This window comes from Gobio gobio (assembly GCF_949357685.1).
Source record: "Gobio gobio genome assembly, chromosome: 14".
Taxonomy (NCBI): Eukaryota; Metazoa; Chordata; class Actinopteri; order Cypriniformes; family Gobionidae; genus Gobio; species Gobio gobio.
This window is the reverse complement of record NC_137107.1, coordinates 3,444,994-3,462,682: the sequence shown is the minus strand read 5'-3', so window position 1 is coordinate 3,462,682 and position 17,689 is coordinate 3,444,994. Positions and strand designations below refer to the sequence as shown.

Here is a 17,689-nt window from a genome sequence, read left to right as displayed (position 1 = left end):
TTATAATGATTTGGTATATCATCATTCTGACTAATAATTACAACTTAATTACAAAAATATTTTTTACTTTTTAGCATAATTATGACATAGTATCTCATAATTTCATCCTTTTTTCATAATTTTGGCTCTTATCTCATATTAACATTTTATTTTAGTACCATAATTATAACTAATAATAATTTCGACTTTTTCAATAGTTTTGTCTTTTTTTAATCACAATTATGACCATCTCATAATTTCAACAGTTTCTCATAATTGTGTTTTTTATTTCATAATTAAACTTTTCATTTCATAATTTGTCTTTTTTTTTTTTACTGGTTTCATAATTTGTACTTTTCATATAATTTTTTACATAACATCTCGTAATGACTTAGTATATCATAATTTTTACTTTTTAGCTCATAATTATAACTTTTCATAATTTTGTCTTTTTTCTAATAAATGTTACTATATCATAATTATAACTCATACTTTCAACTTTTTATTTGATAATTATAATGTCATAATTTCAAAACATTTAATAATTATGGCTTTTATCTCATAACATTAACTTGTTTTCATAATTATAACTTTTATAAAAATCGATTTTTTTTTCCATAATTTAGTCTTTCTAACAATTTTTAGAATTTTTTTTTTTTTTTTAATCCTAATTCAGACAGTATGTCATAATTGTTTTCCTTCATCTGCTAATGATGATCTGCCGGGTGTCCAGTGCTGTCCCTGGAGATTTCTCCTGTGATGATGCTGATTGGGCGAGCCCTTGAGCACATGACCTCTCACCTGGCAGTCGTCTGCTTTGGTGGCCACGCCCCCGCTCATGAACTGCGGGTCCAGAGATGGGCAGATGCCGAAGCTGTTGCCCATGCACAGGATCTCAGCCCGGCCGTCCCCATGGCGGACCTCCACCGCCCCATTGAGGATCACGTACCACAGGTCCAGCTGCAAACACACACACACACACACACACACTCTGCTTCACACTCTTCTTCCTCAAAGAAATAAACTGGCCCTGCCTGACCCAATCTCTGAAGTGACATCATACAGATGTTTGTGTGCTAACAGCTGTTGTGTGTGAGCGATGCCGTAATAACGCAAGCGGCTTTTTTTCTCCATAATTTTATCTTATCTCATAATATTTACCCTTTTTCTCTATTTTACATAGCATTTCATAATGACTTAGTATACCATAATTCTGACTTTTTATCTTGTAATTACATATTTATTTATAATTCATAATCATAATTAATACTTTTTAATTTAATAACTATGAATTGTCATTATTAAATTTTTTGGATTTTATTGCACTTTTTATTTCATAATTATAACGTGATAATTTGAACTTTTTTTTTTTTACACAGCGTCTCATTGACTTAGTATATCATAATTCTGACTTTTTATCTCGTAATTACATATTTATTTATAATTCATAATCATAATTCAGTATTTCATAATTTCTACTTTTTAATTTAATAACTATAAATTGTCATTATTTAAATTTTTGGATTTTATTGCACAATATTAACTTTTTATTTCATAATTATAACGTCATAATTTATTTATTTTCATAACTTTGGTTTTAGATTTTTTTTTGTTCTCAAATCATAATTCTGACTTTTTTATCTCATAATTACATATTTATTTATAATTCATAATTATAATTTTTTTTGTCATAAATGTATCTCATAATTTTAACTTTTTAACAATTATGACAGTATCTCATAATTTCTACTTTTTTATTAATTATAACACGTCAATTTAAACTTTTTAATAATTTTGGCCTTTTTTTCTAATAATGTTTTACTTTTTATCATAATTATGAGAGTTTTTCATAATTTTTTACTTTTGAATTCATAATTATAACGTCAATTAATTTTATTTCATAATTTCGTTTTTTTCATAATTTGAACTTTTTCTTTTTTCACATAGCAGCTCATAAATGACTTAGTATATCATAATTTTGACTTTTTATCTCATAATTACATATTTATTTATTACTCATAGTTATCAATTTTGGCGTCATAAATTGATCTCATAATTTCTACTTTTTTATTAATTATAACATGTCAATTTCAGCTTTTTCATAATTTTGGCTTTTTTTGAATATTTACAAATAAATCATATTTATGACGGTATCTCATAATGTTAAACTTTTTAATTCATAATTATAACTTGTCATAATTTCAACTATTTCATAATTTTGGCTTTTATTTCATAATTTGAACTTTTTCTTTTTTTTTACACAGCATCTCATAAATGACTTAATATATCATAATTTTGACTTTTCATAATTACATATTTATTATTTATAATTCATAATAATATTTTTTTTGTCAAATGTATCTCACAAGTTCTACTTTTTAATTAATTATAACATGTCAATTTCAACTTTTGGTAACACTTTACAATAATGTTGTATTAGTTAACATTAGTTAATGTATTAACTATCATGAACTAACCATGAGCAGTACATTAGTTACTGTATTTGTTCATCTTTGTTAACGTTAGTTAATATAAATCCAGCTGTTCATGGTTTGTTCATGTTAGTTCACATTTCATTAACTAATGTTAACAAGATTTGCATAATGTATTAGTAAATGTTGAAATTAACATTAACAAAGATTAATAAATGCTTTATAAGTGCAGTTCATTATTAGTTCATGTTAACTAATGTTGTTAACTAATGAACCTTATTGTAAAGTGTTACCCAACTTTTCAATAATTTTGTCTTTTTTTCGAATAATGTTTTTTAATCATAATTATGACGGTATTTCATAACTTTTTATTTTATAATTATAACTCGTTTTTTCATAACTTTGGCTTTTATTTCCTCATTTGAACTTATTTCATAATTATAATTTTAGCTTTTTTGTATTTTTAATTTGGTCTTTTGTCCTAATAACTTTTACTTTATTATCATAATTATGCTGCATCCCTATCCGCATACTATCCGTCCTAAACAGTCGCTGTATGACCCACATGATGTCCTTTAAAGCTACACTGTGTAACTTTTTTAGTTTATTCTTAGCTAAAAACACTTCGTTCTTTCAAAAATATATGTGCTCATTAATGTATATTTACTTCTTTCAAGTAATAAAGTATTCTCAGAACGATACAGAACGACTGAAATCAATCATGTGTCATGTGACCCATCGGTAGGGTTGGGTATAGTTTGGGTTTTTTTCGATTCCGGTGCCAAACCGATACTTTTAAAACGGTACCGGTGCCTAAACGGTGCCTGAACCGATACTTAAAAAAAAAAAAGGCCACAAAACGAGGTGGATGACATTAAATGGCTATTTATTTATTTATTTTTATTTAAATTGAACCATTTATTAAAAGTTTAATGTATGCTTAAATGTATGAATATAAATGAATACAAAACACAATTTACTTATTTTAAAATTATTATTGACTTATTTACAAATTCACAGTAAAACCTAAGCCACCTAACCCAACTACAACAGGCCTAATATAACTCTAAATAACAGTTACAGTTATAACAGCAGAGTCTGTGTTCTTGCTCTGCTACTAACCAGCTTCAGCTTCAGCTTTATTTTGAAATATGATCAGATTCTCTGGCTAAATATTTTAGAACGCATCGCCTTAATGTTTCCATGGCGACGCATCATGTTTCTCACATGACACACAGCAGCCGCAATAACGCTGACAGCTCAGCTGTATCGGGTTTATTTCGCTTTTTCTTTTTATTCAAAATATTCACAAACTATCTGATGTTCAAATGTGCGAGTGAATGTGTGTTAGTTGATCTATAAAGCGCAATGGGCGGCACCATGTTAGTTTGCGCCTCAGAATCGGATCTGTCGGATTTACAACACTTGAGTTCATTCTCGTCTCACGAAATACATGAAAGTAAGTGACCAGTGAACTGGAAGAAGAATAGAGTAAACTGTATAGTTACTGTATAATGTGCATGTATCTGATGTGAATAAAACACGTAATGTTAGTCAAATAATAACCGTCTGAAAGGATTGTCATTGCCGCTTTCATAGACATCAGTGTGTGTTTTGCTAGTATTTATGAGCATTTAAATGTCTGAAACCTGAAATAAACATGATGTGGTTGAAAACACTGAATAGTTGTCATGAGATGTGGTTGAAAACACTGAATAGTTGTCATGAGTTGTGGTTGAAAACACTGAATAGTTGTCATGAGATGTGGTTGAAAACACTGAATAGTTGTCATGAGATGTGGTTGAAAACACTGAATAGTTGTCATGAGATGTGGTTGAAAACACTGAATAGTTGTCATGAGATGTGGTTGAAAACACTGAATAGTTGTCATGAGATGTGGTTGAAAACACTGAATAGTTGTCATGAGATGTGGTTGAAAACACTGAATAGTTGTCATGAGATGTGGTTGAAAACACTGAATAGTTGTCATGAGATGTGGTTGAAAACACTGAATAGTGAATAGTTGTCATGAGATGTGGTTGAAAACACTGAATAGTTGTCATGAGATGTGGTTGAAAACACTGAATAGTGAATAGTTGTCATGAGATGTGGTTGAAAACACTGAATAGTTGTCATGAGATGTGGTTGAAAACACTGAATAGTTGTCATGAGATGTGGTTGAAAACACTGAATAGTTGTTATGAGTTGTGATTTGTCCAGCGCTGAGCGTCTGTCTCTGGCTCGGTGCCGGCCAAAGCGCGAAAGCACGTTTGAATTTTGGCACCGAAATCTGCGTTCTGATTCAGTCCGGTACATACCGGTTATATAAGTACCGGTGCCATAATGGCAGAAAGACGTCAGTAAAGCCTCAGTGTGGCCGGCTCTACCTCCTGTTTGTCCTGGAGAATGACCGTCCCCTCCTGCTCCACCACCTCGAACATCATGACCCGGCACAGCTCCCTCCGCACGGACATGGTCATGTTAGCGAAGGCCGGGAGCTGATGCATGAACTCCAGGAGCTGCTCTGTAGAGAGAGAGAGAGAGAGAGAGAGAGAGAGAGAGAGAGAGAGAGAGAGAGAGAGAGAGAGAGAGAGGTGGTGTTGTGAAAGTATTTCTATGCGCATTATAAGTCTTTACACTGACTTTATTTGCTCCAGTGTTAATTTTGACAGCATATTTTGATTTAGTTTTAGTCGTAGTCTTTTAACTAAAATGCCATTTAGTTTTAGTCATATTTTAGTCGCCTGAATTGTTTTTAGTTTTACCCGAAACTAAAACTAGTCTAGTTTTAGTCGACTAAATCTACAGTAGATTCCTAAAATCTATCTATCTATCTATCTATCTATCTATCTATCTATCTATCTATCTATCTATCTATCTATCTATCTATCTATCTATCTATCTATCTATCTATCTATCTATCTATCTATCTATCTATCTATCTATCTATCTATCTATCTATCTATCTGTCTATCTATCTATCTGTCTGTCTGTCTGTCTGTCTGTCTGTCTGTCTGTCTATCCATCTATCTATCTTTTTTAGTCTAGTTTTAGTCGACTAAATCTACAGTAGATTCCTAAAATCTATCTATCTATCTATCTATCTATCTATCTATCTATCTATCTATCTATCTATCTATCTATCTATCTATCTATCTATCTATCTATCTGTCTGTCTGTCTGTCTGTCTGTCTGTCTGTCTGTCTGTCTGTCTGTCTGTCTGTCTGTCTGTCTATCCATCTATCTATCTTTTTTAGTCTAGTTTTAGTCGACTAAATCTACAGAAGATTCCAAAAATCTAATGAGTTTAGTTAAATTGTAATACATTAAGCATTTTAGCATTACATAACCGACTGTCACTTGAACTGACTTTTTGACATCATTTTGTTTTTGACATTAAAAATACACGAAAGAGCTCAATTCACTTTTTTAAAAACATCTATATAGTTTTTATAACTTGTATTTCTGTTTTAGTTAGTAGGCCATATCAGGTTAAGCTAAAGCTTCAAATAAGTTTGTTTATTTATTTTTTTAATTTCAGTTCACATTTATTTAACTTCAAGTAATGTAGATTTTTTAAATGGTTTTAGTGAACTATTATAACCTGATACTTTATTGAATATGTGTCAAATACTGGTCTTTCCTCCTGACTATGAATTAAATGGGAATGAAATTAAATACAGTTTATTTTGTAAGCAAAAATAAATATATAATGCATGACTTTAATTATAAACCAGCTGGAAATACACCAGGACTCTTATTTTGAAATGTCTGCTCCTCTATTGCAGTTGCAGGAGCTCATTCAAGTTCAGGAGATAAAATATGCATTATTACAACCGTCTAAAACATATTACTATATAAACATCGTAAAGTAAACATTGTCATTATTCATCAGCATTAGTTCATAAGCATAAATGTGTGTTATTGATTGAGCCGCTCTGGAGCTGGATTGGGGGTGTGTGTGTGTGTGTGTGTGTGTGTGTGTGTGTGTGTTATTGATTGAGCCGCTCTGGAGCTGGATTGGGTGTGTGTGTGTGTGTGTGTGTGTGTGTGTGTGTGTGTGTGTGTGTGTGTGTGTGTGTGTGTGTGTGTGTGTGTGTGTGTGTGTGTGTGTGTGTGTGTGTGTGTGTGTGTGTGTGTGTGTGTGTGTGTGTGTGTGTGTGTGTGTGTGTGTGTTTTTTCCAGTGGTTAGATCAGCATCTGTGACACAGGTCATCAGTTCTGACCCCATCTCTGCCCTAATCCACCCTCACTAACATTTACATCTCGTTTTTATTTGTTGACCAAAATGACAGTTGATTTTCGTCATAGTTTTTGTTATCCAACACTAGTTTTTATTTAGTTATCGTCTCGTTTTCGTCAGTGAAAAAAGGTTGTTGACGAAAATTACGAAATGAACACTGATTTGGTCTAAACCATGAAAACCCTGTAAGTTTCCTCAACAGCCGAGCGCTTTACCGATGTCGTCGTCAGTCCGATCCACCGCATCTTTCTCCAGACTCTCTCGCACCAGATCTCGGCCCAGAAGAGCCTCGGAGGAGCGCTCGATATCTTCATCTTCCTCCTCTTCCTCAGAGTCCACGGCAGCTTCGGGGAGGCCGGACAGATCCACGTCCCCCATCTCGCTCTCTGTGGCCTGTGGAGGAACACATCAAGCTTTACTTCTATCGCTCTTCACACCTGTGCTTCCCAACCTGGCACAGGAAAATCATCAAATTCACAAAAAATAAATAAAAATAAATGCTACGGATAAGAATATATCATCGCGCTGTCGGGCCCAAACCCATTGTTTTATCAAAGTAATGCGATTAGTCGTCTGTATGTGGGTTTCCACTAGTGATGCACCAATCATGATTTTAAATGGCCGATTCCGATAGCGATTTTTTTCAAGAAAACTGGCCGATTCCGATACCCGTTTTTTTTTTTTTTTACACAATAAAGTAATGAAAGTGTACATGAAGAAGATGTTTATTTGGTATTTAACAGGATAAATCGGCTTTTGGCTAATGAAAACAAGTCCGCAATCTGAAATTAACAGGAAACTGAACTGGAAATGAAAAGGCTGAAAGGTGAAATTTAAGGCTAAACTGCATATTCTGCAATCCAAACAAACATGTTCCTTAAATCAGCATTTGTTTTTAAATTCAGTGTAAAGAAAAAAAGTCTTTACCAGTGAAATTAAATAAAACCAAAGTATATAATTGTTCCAAAATGTTAAATCAAATAATGTTTAGTGCAACGAAAAAAACTAAGAGCAGGTGCTTTTTAAATCAAATTAAGTCAATGTCATTTTAAGGTAAAATAAAAGGTAACACTTTAGAATAATGGTCATTAGTTAACATTAGTTAATGTATTAACTAACATGAACTAACCACGAGCAGTGCATTTGTTACTGTATTTGTTCATCTTTGTTAACGTTAGTTAATATAAATCCAGCTGTTCATGGTTTGTTCATGTTAGTTCACATTTCATTAACTAATGTTAACAAGATTTTAATAATGCATTAGTAAATGAAGAAATTAACATTAACAAAGATTAATAAACGCTTTATAAGTGCAGTTCATTATTAGTTAATGTTAACTAATGACCATTATTCTAAAGTGTTACCAGATAAAAATGATCATCCTATACCTATTGGCTACAGAACTGATAGTATTTCATTTCTAAAGTGCAGCATGTTCTTCTTTAGGCTACAAAAGAAGTATTTCGGCTTTTTCACAAGTTAGTCTGTTTCGTTCTCATCCGATCCAACATGTGAGAAGCTGAGCTGAACAAACGCTCAATGCAAGGTAAGCTCGCTCATCTTCAGCTCGCTCAACTTCAGCTCGCTCATCTTCAGCTCGCTCAACTTCGGCTCGCTCAACTTCGGCTCGTTCAGCTCGCTCAACTTCAGCTCGCGCAACTTCAGCTCGCTCAACTTCAGCTCGCTCAACTTCGGCTCGCTCAACTTCGGCTCGCTCAACTTCGGCTCGTTCAGCTCGCTCAACTTCGGCTCGCTCAACTTCGGCTCGCTCAACTTCGGCTCGTTCAGCTCGCTCAACTTCAGCTCGCTCAACTTCAGCTCGCTCAACTTCGGCTCGCTCAACTTCAGCTCGCTCAACTTCGGCTCGCTCAACTTCGGCTCGTTCAGCTCGCTCAACTTCAGCTCGCTCAACTTCAGCTCGCTCAACTTCGGCTCGCTCAACTTCGGCTCGCTCAACTTCGGCTCGTTCAGCTCGCTCAACTTCGGCTCGCTCAACTTCGGCTCGCTCAACTTCGGCTCGTTCAGCTCGCTCAACTTCAGCTCGCTCAACTTCAGCTCGCTCAACTTCAGCTCGCTCAACTTCAGCTCGCTCAACTTCAGCTCGCTCAACTTCAGCTCGCTCAACTTCAGCTCGCTCAACTTCAGCTCGCTCAACTTCAGCTCGCTCAACTTCAGCTCGCTCAACTTCAGCTCGCTCAACTTCAGCTCGCTCAACTTCAGCTCGCTCAACTTCGGCTCGCTCAACTTCAGCTCGCTCAACTTCGGCTCGCTCAACTTCAGCTCGCTCAACTTCGGCTCGCTCAACTTCGGCTCGCTCAACTTCGGCTCGCTCAACTTCGGCTCGCACAACTTCAGCTCGCTCATCTTCAGCTCGCACAACTTCAGCTCGCGCAGGAAAGCGGCTCTTCATCCCTTCAGCGGATCTCGTCTCTTCCCTCAGTTCTCCAGGTTCCGTTTGTAACACACAAGTGACATGTTCGCGAATGATTGCGATATACGCGTATGTGCACGTGCTTCCGGATAAATCGGCAGAAAAATACAAAGAAAACCGGCCGGTTGCCGATCGCGCGCTAAAAAAAAAAAAGGCCGGTTCCGGTTTTTGGCCGGTCAACCGGTGCATCCCTAGTTTTAACCAATAAAAAGCATTTAAAAGAGCTCAAACTGTCAGTCAAGCCTCATAACTCCGCCCACCTCCATTCAGAATGAAGCACAGGTTGGAGCGTCTCTGCTTGTTTGCAATGCAATGGTTAATAAAGCTCTGGGGCCTTATTTATAAAACTTTGCGTAGGATTTGCATCAGAAGTGGCGTACGGATGAAACATAGGACGTGCGTACGCACAGAAATATTCGGATTTATAAAACCGTGCGCACGCACATCCTACGCAGTTTTCCCTTAATAAATCACAATCAATTCTAAATGTAGCGCAGCTTTTGCGGCTTCATGTCACGCCAACAGTTGCCCATAAATAGTCCGTGAAACGCCCACAAGTTAATATTCATCGATTGCGAAATCATGGCAAACACAGAGAGGAAATAAAAAAAACGTAACTTCACTCAATGTGAAGTAGAAGTTATCGTTGGCGAGGTGGAAAAGAGGAGAAAAGTGTTGTTTGGAGGGCACAGTGTGGACATTACTAATGCCAAAAAGACACTTGAGTGGCAAAAGGTTGCAGTCGCCGTAAATGCTGTCGCCTCACAACCTCGGACAGTGGCCGAAATAAAAAAGAAATGATCGGACATCAAAGTCCAGGCAAAAAAGCGTCTAGCGCTCCATCGCAAAAATAAAACAAACTAAAGGCATATGCATGAATACCATGATTCCATAGCTGATGAAGACATGTTTACTATGAAAACAACTTTCCTATATATCTATCTATCTATCTATCTATCTATCTATCTATCTATCTATCTGTCTGTCTGTCTGTCTGTCTGTCTGTCTGTCTGTCTGTCTGTCTGTCTGTCTGTCTGTCTGTCTGTCTGTCTGTCTATCTATCTATCTATCTATCTATCTATCTATCTGTGCCTGTCTGTCTGTCTATCTATCTATCTATCTATCTATCTATCTATCTATCTATCTATCTATCTATCTATCTATCTATCTATCTATCTATCTATCTATCTATCTATCTGTGTCTGTCTATCTATCTATCTATCTATCTATCTATCTATCTATCTATCTATCTATCTATCTATCTATCTATCTATCTATCTATCTATCTATCTATCTATCTATCTATCTATCTATCTGTCTGTCTGTCTGTCTGTCTGTCTGTCTGTCTGTCTATCTATCTATCTATCTATCTATCTATCTATCTATCTATCTATCTATCTATCTATCTATCTATCTATCTATCTATCTGTGCCTGTCTGTCTATCTATCTATCTATCTATCTATCTATCTATCTATCTATCTATCTGTCTGTCTGTCTATCTATCTATCTATCTATCTATCTATCTATCTATCTATCTATCTATCTATCTATCTATCTATCTATCTATCTATCTATCTATCTATCTATCTATCTATCTATCTATCTATCTATCTATCTATCTATCTGTGCCTGTCTGTCTGTCTATCTATCTATCTATCTATCTATCTATCTATCTATCTATCTATCTATCTATCTATCTATCTATCTATCTATCTATCTATCTATCTATCTATCTATCTATCTGTGTCTGTCTATCTATCTATCTATCTATCTATCTATCTATCTATCTATCTATCTATCTATCTATCTATCTGTCTGTCTGTCTGTCTGTCTGTCTGTCTGTCTGTCTGTCTGTCTGTCTGTCTGTCTGTCTGTCTGTCTGTCTGTCTATCTATCTATCTATCTATCTATCTATCTATCTATCTATCTATCTATCTATCTATCTATCTGTCTGTCTGTCTATCTATCTATCTGTGCCTGTCTGTCTATCTATCTATCTATCTATCTATCTATCTGTCTGTCTGTCTGTCTATCTATCTATCTATCTATCTATCTATCTATCTATCTATCTATCTATCTATCTATCTATCTATCTATCTATCTATCTATCTATCTATCTATCTATCTATCTATCTATCTGTGCCTGTCTGTCTGTCTATCTATCTATCTATCTATCTATCTATCTATCTATCTATCTATCTATCTATCTATCTATCTATCTATCTATCTATCTATCTATCTATCTATCTATCTATCTATCTATCTATCTATCTATCTGTGTCTGTCTATCTATCTATCTATCTATCTATCTATCTATCTATCTATCTATCTGTCTGTCTGTCTGTCTGTCTGTCTGTCTGTCTGTCTGTCTGTCTGTCTGTCTGTCTGTCTGTCTGTCTGTCTGTCTGTCTGTCTATCTATCTATCTATCTATCTATCTATCTATCTATCTATCTATCTATCTATCTATCTATCTATCTATCTATCTATCTATCTATCTGTGTCTGTCTATCTATCTATCTATCTATCTATCTATCTATCTATCTGTCTGTCTGTCTGTCTGTCTGTCTGTCTGTCTGTCTGTCTGTCTGTCTGTCTGTCTGTCTGTCTGTCTGTCTGTCTGTCTATCTATCTATCTATCTATCTATCTATCTATCTATCTATCTATCTATCTATCTATCTGTGCCTGTCTGTCTGTCTATCTATCTATCTATCTATCTATCTATCTATCTATCTATCTATCTATCTATCTATCTATCTATCTATCTATCTATCTATCTATCTATCTATCTATCTATCTATCTATCTGTGTCTGTCTATCTATCTATCTATCTATCTATCTATCTATCTATCTATCTATCTATCTATCTATCTGTCTGTCTGTCTGTCTGTCTGTCTGTCTGTCTGTCTGTCTGTCTGTCTGTCTGTCTGTCTGTCTGTCTGTCTGTCTGTCTGTCTGTCTGTCTATCTATCTATCTATCTATCTATCTATCTATCTATCTATCTATCTATCTATCTATCTATCTATCTATCTGTGTCTGTCTATCTATCTATCTATCTATCTATCTATCTATCTATCTATCTATCTATCTATCTATCTATCTATCTATCTATCTATCTATCTATCTATCTATCTATCTATCTATCTATCTATCTATCTGTGTCTGTCTATCTATCTATCTATCTATCTATCTATCTATCTGTCTGTCTGTCTGTCTGTCTGTCTGTCTGTCTGTCTGTCTGTCTGTCTGTCTGTCTGTCTGTCTGTCTGTCTGTCTGTCTGTCTGTCTGTCTGTCTGTCTGTCTGTCTATCTATCTATCTATCTATCTATCTATCTATCTATCTATCTATCTATCTATCTAATTGCATCTATATCTGCTCCGCCAGACGGACACATTGACGAGAATATCAGTTTTGTACATTATTGCGTTCTGTTTACCATATTATTTATGAGGATGAATTGCATATCATGCCAATATTATTGCAGAACATTTTTCACTTTTCTTTTTGCAAATATGTGTTAATTTGCATTTCTGTTGTAATTTTCATTTGATTTTGTTTGTTTTACACTGCAGATAGATCAAACGGGTGTTCGTATAAATGTTATATTGTGTATTTAAAGCGTAAGGTGATGAACTGACTGCCTCAGATGTTCCAGTGATAGACAAGATGTGTGGTTCACTGGTCAAGAGCCTCGTAACTCAATTTGATTTTCATAAGATGTTAATATTATAATGACACGTGCATGTGTCTGACCATGGCTATATAGAGAAGTGTGAAGTCCGTACACTGAAAATAGCAGCTCGTTTCGATCATGGGCTTCACACTCAGTGTATTTTTGATAGCTATATAAAGCCATAATCCGACATCAGTGTTTAAAATACGTCCGTCCGTTGATCGAATCAGTGAATTGATTATTTCAACAATGACAACTTGACAGCTCAACAATAAACCATAAGAAAACATGAGAGCAAGTACGTGAACTTGCAACAGAACACATTTTATATTATTTTACATTTGATTATTTGATTTATATTTCAAACTCTTTAGTAGCCTATTTGGTGCACTTTAAAGGGAGAGTTCACCCAAAAATGAACTTACCCTCATGATTTTCCAAACCTGTATCCGTTTCTTTGTTCTGCTAAACATAAAGAAGATATTTTGAAGAAAGTTTGTACCCAGGGCACCATTGACTTCCATAGTAGAAATCAATCTTCCTTCAACATAACAAAGAAATGTTAGGAACAACTTGAGGGTGAGTAAATGATGACAGGATTTTCATCTTTGGGTGAACTGTCCTTCTGAACCAGTGATCACTTTTTTGACAATTCAAAAGTGATTTTTTTTTTATTAATTTGCTTAAATTTAGGGCTGTCAAAAGATTAATCGCGATTAATCGCATCCAAAATAAAAGTTTGTGTTTACATAATATATGTGTGTGTATTCTGTTAATTATTATTTATATATAAATACACACACATTCATGCATATATTTAATAAATATTTGCATGTATATACATTTATATAATCTATAATATATATAAATATAAATGTTTTATATATAAAAATAATATTTTTTTCTTAAATATATACATGCTTGTGTGTGTATTTATATATAAATAATAATTAACAGAGTACACACACATATATTATGTAAACACAAACTTTTATTTTGGATGCGATTAATCGCGATTAATCTTTTGACAGCCCTAATTATTATGTAATTATTTGTCCCATTTTTATCTAAATATATATTTTTAAATGTCATAACCTTTATATGACAGGATTATGTATTATGTGATTAATAGGGCATAGCTAAATGATACATTAATAATAACATTAATTAGGCTGTAATCTATTAATTAACCTGTCTAAAAAAAAAAAAAGCTTTAAATCAGACAGTCTGAGACACTGAAATGCTTCTCTAAAGTGTGCAGTTCGCCTGAGGTTCATCACGAGTAACTGGACAGACTCATTGATATATTTATTTCTATTTATCTCTATATCTGGAGATCCTCGTGTTCAAACGGTGGACGCGAGCTCGACTGTTTTTTAAAAAACGCGAAAGTTTCATGTTCTCGAGACGCCGTCGCTATGGCAACATAGCCGCTAAAACGCAACCACATGCAAATGAGCTTCTCTACTTTTTCTCTACTGATTGTGAAATTGATTTCTTTATATTTGCTATCAGCATTCTCCACACTGCAAAATTGAACTATGTGTGGACCTGTTTAAAATACAGGACAAATCGCGTCCCGTATTGGTTTGATACGGGACATGTCATTTTGAGTATAAATACGGGACGATTCCGTATTTTACGGGACGGGTGGCAACCCTAGTGATAATAGGGATATGTAAATGTGTTGCTTTATCATCACCATCATCATACCATTGGGTTCCCACCTGACTTAACCCCTTAACTGAAATCCTCCTTTTTGAGAATACACATGGAAATGCACTATCCAAACTTAAATGGCTGTAATTCAAGAATGCTTTGGAATATAGAGCTAAGTTTGGTCTTGTTTTAACGAAAATTATTTTCGAGATTATTGCTGAAGTGAAAGCAATTCAATATTTGAAAGTTATGGAAGTTTAAATGTACTGTAAACAAAAAAATACTGTACTAAATATTTTCTATTTTATATAAAATATATATTTTACAAAAATATTTGTATCTAAAATTACTATAAAATCAAAGCCATATGTCTAACCAAGTTGTGTTCCAAATTTGAAGTTGATTGAAAAATTAAAGTCCCCATGAGATGTTCTTTATGGCGCTGTACCAAAAACAGCCACCGGGTGTCATTGAAATTCCATTGATTGTTTTTCTGATGCATTTTCCTTTAAATTTCTGTCCAAATGTCACGTCCATCACAAAACGGCCACCAAATATGGACCCTTAAGACTCAGACCTTTCCGACGATATGCATTTTGTCAAGATTAGAAAAGATTTTGATTATAAAGTAGATAAAATAAATGTTGTAATATGAAACATGACGCCGCCCACTAGGGGGAGGAGCCCGCTAGAAGAATTTAAAGCACCATTTCCATGGTAACGCAACGTCCAATTTCAAAACAGTTTTCACAGGATGAATTTTGAGTTCGCAAGCTTTCGAATGATACCCAATTTATGATAATTACTCAAATATATGATCCGAAAAAAAGGCGATCAAAAAAGAGCGCCAGCGGGGCGGTGACAGGCTCAGTTTCACATTAGAGGTGAGAACTACTTTTAAGATAATACCTAGTTTGAATATGTCCTTTGAAGCCATGCATGTTTGTGCAATCGTGTTATATTTTTATATAGTGCTGTGCTGTGGGGGTTTTTACTTTTCAAAACTGTGCTGTGGCTAAAAAAAGAAGGTTGGGAAACACTTCAACGCAACTGCGAACCAGTGATGCAAACTTCATCAAATATGAGACATTCAAATTCTGTCTCTACAAGACAATTATTCAAATCAGTTCAGTTCAATAACTGTGTAACGTTCATCATTTATGATTTGGCACGGGAAATCACGAGGTGTGTGTCCCATCAGACAGATAAACTGATTTAGGAAAGGAGAAGAAGGGATTTCTGAGAGCCTGGATGCAAATATCAGGCCATGAGAAATCACATTAGCCTTGATCAACATATAAGACGTCTTCCATTAAAACATCCTCCTCATTATAAACAGAGCATTTCATTAATTACGCTCCAAAAACAGCTCTGGATCTGTGACATCACACGAGCAAACACATTTGTGTGCAAAAAGTGAACCTCAAGGAACATATTACAATAAGAAATCAATGTCATGAGCCTTTTAACCCTTAATCGTCCCTCAGGGTTTACGTTTGAGGCCCTTGTGCTCAGATAGAGCCCACACATTTACAGAGCGATTGCATAAGGAAATATACATTTTTTACATGGAAAACTATATATCATTTTTTTTATTTACTTCTCAACTTTACATTAATGCTGTGTTTTTGTGGATATTTGGTAGATTTTTTTTATCTATTTACTGCACAATTACTTAACTAGGCCAAAATTTGTGTTTTTTTATGACAAAATCACTTGAATGATGATCTTAATTAAATCTAAAGTGTTTTTGGACATTGCTCTGTGTGTTAGGGATAGAATACCGCCATTTGCAGGTTTGTGGAAAAACTTTAGGAATTATAGTTAAAGAGAAAGAGAGAGAGAGAGAGAGAGAGAGAGAGAGAGAGAGAGAGAGAGAGAGAGAGAGAGAGAGAGAGAGAGAGAGAGAGAGAGAGAGAGAGTGCAATGAGCACATTATCCACTAGAGGTCCAGAGGGACTTCATTGATTGTGTGTGTGTGTGTGTGTGTGTGTGTGTGTGTGTGTGTGTGTGTGTGTGTGTGTGTGTGTGTGTGTGTGTGTGTGTGTGTGTGTGTGTGTGTGTGTGTGTGTGTGTGTGTGTGTGAACATGCATGTTGCATTTGTGCTCTAGTATTAATTGATTGTAGTTAAATTGTTGATTTTATTTGCCAATTTCTATAAAAATGCTCTCTGTTGCAGTCACACACGTGTGTGTGTGTGTGTGTGTGTGTGTGTGTGTGTGTGTGTGTGTGTGTGTGTGTGTGTGTGTGTGTGTGTGTGTGTGTGTGTGTGTGTGTGTGTGTGTGTGTGTGTGTGTGTGTGTGTGTGTATAAGATAGAAAGTTTGTTCCACTTTGTGTTTATGCTCTAGGACAAGACCTTGTTTTAAATGTAGAAATTTTCAGATTTATACTGGATTTATAATTTTTTTTTGTTGAAAAAAACATTAAAAAAAATATGTATATGTATAAAAAAATGTATATATTTTTTTTACATTTTTACATTCATTACCAAAATCAAAAAAATGCCCCAGACACCTGTGTGTGTTTGTGTGTGTGTGTGTGTGTGTGTGTGTGTGTGTGTGTGTGTGTGTGTGTGTGTGTGTGTGTGTGTGTGTGTGTGTGTGAGTGAACATGATTGTTCCATGTTGCATTTGTGCTCTAGTATTAATCCTTTATTTATGTATGGCAATTTTTCAGACTTATGCCAATTTTGTTGATTTTATTTGCCAGTTTCTATACAAATGCTCTCTGTTGCAGTCACACACATGTGTGTGTGTGTGTGTGTGTGTGTGTGTGTTTGTGCGCGCGTGTGTGTGTATGAGATAGAAAGTTTGTTCCACTTTGTATTTATGCTCTAGGACCAGATCTTGATATAAATGTGGAAATTTCAGATTTATACTGGATTTAGTTTTATTTTTGTGACAAACAAAGTGAAAAAAAAAGTTTTTATTTTTTATTTTTCAATTAATTTTCAATGTGGGGTCAATCTGACCCCGAGGACCTTAAATGGTTAAAAAATATACACACCTTTAGAACAACCAAATCAAGCCCAGATTGTTTGTGCATGTTTAGATTATTTAGGAAAAGTCACTGAGTCTCATGGCCCTGAGATGAAGGGAACACTTTTTAAAAATGTAAAACCATGTGTGTGTGTGTGTGTGTGTGTGTGTGTGTGTGTGTGTGTGTGTGTGTGTGTGTGTGTGTGTGTGTGTGTGTGTGTGTGTGTGTGTGTGTGTGTGTGTGTGTGTGTGTGTGTGTGTGTGTGTGTGTGTGTGTGTGTGTGTGT

The 17,689-nt window shown here is 34.9% G+C and overlaps 1 protein-coding gene across 18 annotated transcripts in view; it reads right to left on the bottom strand.

Moving 5' to 3' along the window:
* The window catches only part of rapgef6 (Rap guanine nucleotide exchange factor (GEF) 6), a 221,757-nt gene that overhangs the window by 88,720 nt on the left and 115,348 nt on the right, over nt 1–17,689 (bottom strand). For all 18 annotated transcript variants that reach the window (XM_079834252.1, XM_079834254.1, XM_079834255.1 and 15 more), the window contains 3 exons: nt 6,870–7,047; nt 4,799–4,935; nt 781–939 (listed from right to left, as the gene is read on the bottom strand). In XM_079834252.1, the coding sequence (XP_079690378.1) occupies nt 781–939; nt 4,799–4,935; nt 6,870–7,047 (474 nt within the window). The remainder of the gene's footprint in view (nt 1–780; nt 940–4,798; nt 4,936–6,869; nt 7,048–17,689) is intronic.